We start from the raw sequence: 8,612 nt of genomic DNA on the forward strand, positions 1-8,612 counted from the left end.
TAGGTTCAACAATTTATAAGCATTTCATAGTATGTAACGTGATGGACGGTGAAAGTTTAGGTGTTTATAGTACCAGAGTCCTTCAATGCTTCACTGCTCATGAAACTCCCGGCCAAGTTTTGTACGGGGACAAAGGCTATCGCGAGGGGCGCCACCGCAGATCGGAGGGCACCGGGCGGCCGCCGCTCCTCTGTAGCCAGACCGGCCGGCAGGAACGCAGTAGCAGCATGCTCGTTCGCGCCAAATTTTTTCGCCACTCACACAATGACAAGTCCATTTGAGCGGCACACCACACGTAAAGCAAAAGCGCACTGCTGATAACGCGGCGAGCGTCTGTTTTATCTTACTCCGTCGTTCGTTCTCTTGGAATCAAATGCTTGGGAAAGGTACCGGCTTGTTCCTCGACCACGGTGTAAGATACACTTATAGGGGTGGACACAGCAGCCCAAAAATATGTCAGATAGAGTTGGTGGCGTCGTAGAGTCGCTCGTAGACCTTTGATTCAAAGGAAATCTTGTGGCAGAGCTCCTAAATAGGCTTCACAGCGTCCTACGCTTCAAGTGGTTCGACCAACGACTGTCCGAAGCGGGATAGTTCGGCTCCAGCGGCATGCGTGTAAAACAACGGTGTTTGTGTGAGCTCACACAGTGAGCTCACAGCACGTAATTTGAAAGCCTAATTTATTGCATTGTTTAGACAGCTAACGGGAGTTCTGGCGTCCTAAGTTCATTTAAACGCGCGCAGCGCCTCTGAACATTGGACACTGCAATGACTGCGACAACATCGATTCGTCTCCGCTGCTTCGTGCGTGACCCCCCTTGTGCAACTTCATTCACGATGGAGAAACGTCACAGTACTCCCCGCTAGTTTATTCCATTTCAGAAACTGGTCTACTTTCGTTGTATATGGGGGCGTTGTTCCGGGAGCGGACGCTTTCTTTTTGCTGCTGCTGGGGCTGTCACCAACGGTGAAATCGATGACACTGCATCGTCTGCGAGCGCGCACCTCTTCGACATTCAGTAGTACCCCTAAGCTCCTACAATCTCCTAAAATACCCTTTCGACCAATCGCACCCTCAGAGAAATGCTGACTGCGAGAAGCATAATTTTCTGCTGGGGATATAGGTGCAGAGCACGCATTCATTCGTTTAGGATTGCAGGGAACGTTACCTAATGGGTGTTTCTTGCCAGCCATTGCAGTACGCACTCATTAAGGCATTTCCGCCCAATTTTTGTGACACAAGCATAAAATCTCCCTTGTATGAGAGCTAAATGGCTACCGCGGCACACATTCCCTTCCGGTTAGTGTTTTATGCTTTCTTTTAATTGTTACCAACTCAAATAACATGCCTAGAACACGTTGGAACAGTCGGGCGAGAGCGAAGGCTTTCGCAAGGCTTTCTTCAAATTATCGTCTGCTCCACCGGGCCGCCGAACCAGCGAAGACGCGGTGAGCAGACATCGAGCAGACGACCGCTTTCTGAAGCTACCGCGAAGGCCCGACAAGGAGCCGAAAAGATCCGAACACCTCCTAGTGGCCGGCGCTCGGGCAGCTTTTTCTCTCTGCCGCTGCAGGGTTCTGCAGTCTACCGTCTCAGCGGCATCAGTTTGCCGAATTTATTAAAAAGAGGAGTACAGGATTGTTTTCAAGCTGTGTCCTGACCTAACAGTATATCTTGCACCGTGCCTCGACTGAGTCTTCGTGGTAAAAGTGAAAATAGTACATGGACAAGAGGTTTGCATTAGCAGAACCGTTTCAAACTCCTGTAAAAGGTAGCACTGGTCATACATGTACCCATTATTTGGCGAAAAAAAACTGCTGATACATTTGAGGTAAAAATACGTACCCCAAGAGAAATCCCAACAGACATTCAGGCTGTTGGACCGACAGCCAATCCGGAAATTCGGCATATCGGTCTGTTGGTCTGATGGCAGCCTGTTGGCCTGATGGCAGTCTGTCGGTCTGATGGCAGTCTGTTGGTCTGATGGCAGTCTGTTGGTCTGATGGCAGTCTGTCGGTCTGAATGCAGTCTGTCGGTCTGAATGCAGTCTGTCGGTCTGAATGCAGTATGTTGGTCTGAATGCAGTCTGTTGGTGAAGCTATAGGTCCGATGACGAGATTGACTTAGGACACATGCTGTGAGGTGTGGAACTGGTTTACAAGTTTGGCAAGTATGTAGGCCTTTTAGCAAAATAAAAATAGACAAGTTCATTTTGTGCTGCTCACTCATTTATTTGCACTGCATGTCGCCGTGCTTTTGCGAAAGGTGCTTTCGCACCACCTTTAGCCTGGCTTCAGTGGGCTCCGCAGACGCAGCCTGGCCACATAGATCTGAAAAAGAGCTGTAGATAGAGAGAATTAAGGGTTCAATGACCTTGTGAACAAAAGACCATGTGGTAAAAGGGTAACAAATATTGCCAAACAGGTTGCCAGTAAAAAGCAACACTTTGGGGAACAAACTAATACCCTGTAGCATTTTTTCTTGCAAGCTAACCCATGCTGGGCCCGCAGCAAACCATTATTCATGAATGGCATTCAGGCACAAGAGAGTTTTAGCAGTCCGTCCGTTCCGTTGTTACCGGGTTTACCGGGACCGGTCTGCGCTTGCGCGCGCAGTAACGGCGAGGAGGCGCGGACATGGCGAAGGCAGGCGTGCGGAACTAATCCCCCTACTGTGAAGAATGCCTAAGTGCCCAGACGGGTCCCGGTAAACACGCTAGCTACGTACGTGACGGAACGGACGGACTGCTAAAACTCTCATATGTGAGACCATTTATTGTGCCAGAAGTTTCATATTAGGGGATGCTTGCTTTTGCGAAATTATGAGTTAGCTATGAGTTCTGATGCCAGATATCACATGCAATACCTTTCAGGGATGTGACCTTCTCTGGTGTCAGGGCTGGTTTGGGCTTCGTTTTTGCATGGCCCTTGTTCACTTCGTTCCGGTGCTACATTAATCTTCTGTGCAGATTGCCTGTTTCGCCAATGTACACTGATTTGCATTCGGCGCACGGAATCTAATAAACACCTGGAAGCTTGAAACGTGAGAGGGGGTCTTTCACGCTGACAATGTCAGAACGTAGCTTGCTAGTGGGCACGTGCACGATGTGCACACTGTGTTTCTTGAAAATGCGTGCAAAAGCTTGATTGATGTGTAGGATGAGAATTGCAGCACGTCTTGACACAGGCCTTGTGGACGCTTCTGCCTGCTAATGTCAATGCGGATTCCTGCTAGTCGCCCTCTTAGCTTCTTTTTGAATACAATGCTTTAGGCAGCCACAAGGACTGCATCAAAACGTGCAGCAATTACCTACGTCCCACACATCAGTGAAACTCTCGCACGCGTTTTCAAGAAACGCAGTGCATACATCTGCATACATCTAGCAAGCTGCATTCTGACATTGTCAGCGTGAAGGACCCCCTCTCACGCTCCAAGCTTTCGGGTGTTGTTTATAGATTCCATGCCCTGAATGCAAATCAGTGTACATTGGCGAAACGGGCAATCTGCACAGAAGATTAACGCAGCACTGGAACGAAGTGAACAAGGGCCATGCAAAAACAAGTGCACTGGCAGATCACCGTGAGAGGACGGGACACGTGGTCGACTGGAACAAGGCGAAATTACTGACAACTGAGTGCAATCTATCTTCTCGATTACTGCTCGAGTCCCTCATCGTTCAGACGACGCCCAACATTATCAATATAATGGATGGCAATCCGCACCATATCTATGCAAACTCATTGCACTGCGTAATGCCAAATATATAGCTTCGTTTTCCACGACACATGCTCACCGTGAACAAGCACCAAACCGTTAAATGGGTTTTTTGACTTGGTCAGTGACCTACGTTTCATCATTGCAATAATGCTTTTACCTGCCTACACGGCATTTTGTCAAACACTGGACTACACTACATGAGCCATTGCCGTTCTTAACCTGCACCAGAGTATATAACCTTTCACTACTGCTATGAGATAGACCCATAAACGCACTTCAATATGGCCTTTATATTTAGCTCTTGGAAACATGCACAATTTCACCTTTATGTTGCACCTGCTACAGCAGCAGGTAATATTCCAAAAACATGAAGAAAGAAAAAAACGGTAGTTTAACACGCCCAAGCTACTTTCGGGTAATGGGGAGGACTGTAGGGGAAGGCTTCGCATTAATTTTGACCACCTGGGTATTTTTGTGCGGACCGAAATCTCAAAACACAGGCGTCTTAACGTGTTGCCTCCATCTGAAAAGCGGCCACACCAAGCGGTATGTAACCAACATTCGCCTCCACAGGACACCACCCTAGCCACTGCAGTCAGTTAAACATATGAAATAAAGCGAGCTTTGGGGTGCAAATGAAAATATTAATCACACGTCTTATTTTCCCAATTGATCTACCTTTTGAAATCCACCATGCAATCCCCCCTCCCCTACCGGCCTACCAAAACACCTTTGTCTCAAGAGGTAATCAGGCTGTTGTTAATGAAGTAAGTATTTACAATCCGAGACTTGCCACCGTTAAAGTCATGCACTTTGTTTTAGAGACAAGCGACATTAGCCATTTGCAGCACCAGGAGTTAATTGTGTTAAGATCAGATTGAAAGCATTGACGGTAGTAGTTGAAAGAAATTGTGTGATAAATTACAATATCATCTGCAAATAGACCTACATGGGAGGATATGCAAGATGGAAGATAGACCAAGCAACCTGCCTGGGGGGACAACAAAGTGGCACGAGCAAAAGAAGTATACAGTTATTAGGAGAAGTAAACTGCATTTGAGAAGAATGAAAATCTTTCGCTCAAGTGAGGACATTAGGGTGAAGTTTGAAAAGTAGTCTGTAGTGTGCAATGCGATTGAATGCTTTACCAAAATCGAGAACTACCGCAGTTTGTAAGCCTGCGTCAATGGATCAATGTCGATCGTGAACAAATCCTGAAAGTTGTGTTTCTCAAGTAACCCTTGTGAAAACCGTGGTGATATTCGAATGTGCTATTGTGATTTTATAAATAATTAGCCACCTGAGAGTGGATGACAACGCTCCCCGACCTTGCATATGTTGCTTGTTAGGGAAATTTAATGGTGAAGTACAGTCTCCTGATTTAAAGATTGGTGCTACCTCGACTATCTTCCAATTATTGAGAATAGTGCCTCTCATGAGAGACTGCGAAAAAAGTGCTGTCGGAATTCTACAGACTGCGGGATGTACTTTTCGGTATAGTATGATTAATATCAGTATGATCTTAAGTAGATAAAATTGTTAGCTTACTTAAAATGGAAAGTAGTTCTACACCAGTTTTTATTGCAAGTTCAAAACCATATCGAGAGATCCTAAATGTTTGCTTGGCTTGATTAGATACGAATACTTGCTTCAAAGTCAGTCCAATTTCTCTTTTTGCCCTTTAGTCATCGGTCCCAGATTCTCTTCAATATCTCTGCTAAGCAATGACACACTCCAAACGCACAACACTGCTTCATGAAAATGTTTCAAATAATCAGAGGCCACAGCACTGCTAACAGGTATACATCATGGCAGGTTCCACAACATGCAATAACTAACCTGAAAGTACATAATCGGTGGGTGCACCGGTATGGCAGGAGTGCCTGGACCGATGTGTCGAGCAAATGCGCTGGCTTCTGAACGGGTGGTCCAAGTGGCCAGATGATGGATGAAGGAATGATCATTCCTGGCGGCAAAGCGTACAGAGCCCCAACGAAAGGCCAGGCAGTACTTGGGTACAGCAGGTGCAGTGTCGGTTGGCCAAGGGAGGCCCTGGCAAAGCCTTTGAAACTGGATTGGAAGGCAGCCGACCCAGGACAGCCAGCAGCAGCACCTGCAGGTGCATAATCTGAGTGTGCTGACACTTGTTGAAATACAAGAAGAGCACACACAAAGCACGAATGCTTACATCAAGTAGATTTTTAATCGCTTAAAGACAGTAACCTCCAAGGCACTAATAAGAACAATCCCGGAACACCCCAAGTGAAATTTAGGTCACAGTAAGAATGTATTTAATAGACCCGCAGGTACTGTGAGTGGGGTATGCATGATATATGCAAAGCTCACTGCTGAGCTAATTTGCATGGAACGCATGCTAGCAGCTAATCTGCATCCCTTGCTTTCAATAGGTTCTGGTGTGTGAAAGTTGAGGCTCCTCCATTTCAATGTCTGACTTGTATCTGCACGTTCAATTCTCAAATATAAATCGAGTTGAGTGAGTGCCTACAGCTTTCTTGTTAGTCTGTATGGCCTGCGGTTTTGCGAAAATGAGAACTTGCGAATTCGCTAAATTTTCTGCACTAATTTAAACAATAAATATGCCTCTGATATCAAGCCCCAGACTTCCCGAGAGCTACTCTGACGGAATCGGCAGGCGCCTCGTAGGCGTTGTGAAATCTCCCCCACTACCCCGAGACTATGCCAGCTCCCTGCGAGGCCACATGCGCGCATTTCACCTTCAATTTGCACGTATGTGAATTCTATACCTCCATGAACTCTCAGACGGGCGTCGTCATATTCGCGCCGGACTCGTGAAGCTCGGCAACTTCAGGCGTCGTGAAATCGCCGCCCGCGCTCGCTGGCGCGCGGCCCGAACTCTCACCGTTTACTGCCCTTGCATACTATTTTCTCTCCTTTGCACTTTGTAAATTCTCATCTGTTTCACTACACCTCCTGCGTCCTCATCTCTTGCCTGCTTTTCTTCCAGCACAACTCCGCCAGCACCCGGTCGACGCATACGCTGTCGGGGTGCGTTGGCGAGCGATTTCACGACGCTGTGGCCGAGCGTCACGAGAACGGCACGCATATCGCGGCCCGAAGACCGCAAGGTCGCAACGGCGGCAGCCGGTCTCGCGAGCGCAATAGCTGCGAAGCGCAGTGCACGGAATTCGGGTAGGGGGGAGACTTCACACCACCTACGAGACGCCAGCCAAAGAATCAAGTGTACGCTTTCTTTTTTTTTTAGCAGCCGTGTACTACAGCGCGAGCATCGTAGCCAAGGTCTAGCTTCAGCGTAAATTGATGCTGACTTCTGCGGAATCGGTGGACTGGGCGCGAAACAAGTATGCTAAATCACCTAGGCTCTCAGAGTAAATGAGATGGGGGTCTAGCGAACCACTGAACTCGTTCCAACCAAATACAGAATAAAAAAAAATGCGTACTTACCCTAGCAAAAACGATGTTTCCAACGTACGATTCTCCTTCACTGTCGTCTTCATCTCGCGGACACGAACAGGCAGCAGGCTTTGTTCGAACGCAATGTCATCCACTTTTGACGCGCACTATTTTATGCGGCGATGATCGTTCTTCCCGGGTCTCCATGTTCGACACACGCGTAGGTTGGAAGGGTAGACATCACCCATAAAGCTTTTATAACTATGATTTAAGCTTGAAATAGATAAAACTGAACAGCAACCACTCGGCACAACACGCCATTAGGGGCCCTAGAAATATGTGCTAGTCTGCCGTCCGCCGGCCGCGAAGGGGGCTCCTCCGTGATGCATGCAGCGGCGGCGCTGCAGTCAATCGGAGCGCGGTGGCCGGCCGGCGCGATGGGCAGCGGCGGACGGCGCTCTGCCGTGCCGCTGCTGCCTTCGTAGTTCTGCCCTATTTCTGGGCGGGTTCAGCCCATTTTAACTGCCCCTTTTCGAACCCTATCCGTTTCTGTCGACAAACCAGATTAGCCAAATAAGTTGGTTCTTACCAGTACGAAGTGTTTTAACCGGAGCGTGAAGTGACAGGAGTACGTTTTCGCGTATTATGAAGGATCGAGCCTTGTAAAAACCGCGGAATCGTGTCGCTATGCTAGCCCCCGAGTATGTGTCGAACCGATTTCGACACATACTCGGGGGCTTCGTGAACACTGCCGGCAAGGCATCGTTTTCCAGCTTGGAAATATCATGCGGGACTTCAGCTAGCAAACAACCGTTCTTTGTGAATACCCCCGCCGTTGTTAACTGATGGATTAGTCAGCGCGTGAAAATGTGTGTGGTGTGTGGCGGCGCTCCGCTTTTTTCTATGGCTCTTTGGAACCGTCTTTCTTTGCAAGTTTCCCAAGATGTTGTCCCCTGTACGTGTATGTAAATAAAGCAGCTCGAACCAGTGCCTCCTGACCTTTCGCATCGTTGATCTGGAGGCCCTTAAGCACACGTCTTCGCGGCCCCCTCAGTTACGTCCAGTCAGCTGGGAATCTGTTAAATGTAAATGCCGAATAAAAAAACAAGACGTGTGCACATGCATACGAAGTTTTATCACCTTCAGTCATCAGATACAGTGATTTCTCCATAACTCGAACTCGGATATCTCGAAATATCGGTTAAGTCGAAACCTTTTTTTGCCGTGCATATACCTGCCATAGGCGACATTTTCTACCCTTTGTCTCGAAACGTCTTTTCGGGGATCACGGATATCTCGAAATGTTGACAATAGGACGCAATGCAACATTAGCTGCAGGCAGCTGATAAGCTCTCGGTTAAAGCTTAGCTCCCATTACGCGCCGAACACCGTCGCGAACGGCAAATTTGCACGGGGTACGCACTGTGCGCGGCCGATGTCCCGTTAGCGGAGTGCTGTCCGGCGCCTACATCGTTGATATAGCTGGGGAAGACGCTTCTGA

General features: G+C 48.0%; 1 protein-coding gene across 1 annotated transcript; it reads right to left on the reverse strand.

The window, feature by feature from the left end:
- Positions 1-1,850: 1,850 nt before the first annotated feature.
- On the reverse strand, positions 1,851-7,449 carry LOC144179601 (uncharacterized). The gene is made up of 3 exons (XM_077708019.1): positions 7,163-7,449; positions 5,558-5,831; positions 1,851-2,342 (listed from the first exon to the last, which is right to left on the reverse strand). Exons 1-3 carry the CDS (start codon positions 7,213-7,215, stop codon positions 2,295-2,297), a joined length of 375 nt encoding a protein of 124 aa, XP_077564145.1. The 5' UTR covers positions 7,216-7,449; the 3' UTR covers positions 1,851-2,294.
- Positions 7,450-8,612: the final 1,163 nt, after the last annotated feature.

Source organism: Haemaphysalis longicornis, unplaced genomic scaffold (genome assembly GCF_048455015.1).
Source record: "Haemaphysalis longicornis isolate Haplotype H1 unplaced genomic scaffold, Haemaphysalis longicornis Haplotype H1 scaffold_4, whole genome shotgun sequence".
In the NCBI taxonomy this organism is placed as follows: domain Eukaryota; kingdom Metazoa; phylum Arthropoda; class Arachnida; order Ixodida; family Ixodidae; genus Haemaphysalis; species Haemaphysalis longicornis.

What these genes read in the sequence shown, in the direction of transcription:
- LOC144179601 (XM_077708019.1), bottom strand. Translation starts at nt 7,215, where the DNA reads ATGAAGACGACAGTGAAGGAGAATCGTACGTTGGAAACATCGTTTTTG. An exon ending in GAAACATCGTTTTTGCTAGG is followed by an intron (nt 5,832 to 7,162) that starts GTAAGTACGCAT and finishes ATGCACCTGCAG; the next exon opens with GTGCTGCTGCTGGCTGTCCT. An exon ending in CACCGATTATGTACTTTCAG is followed by an intron (nt 2,343 to 5,557) that starts GTTAGTTATTGC and finishes CTCTATCTACAG; the next exon opens with CTCTTTTTCAGATCTATGTG.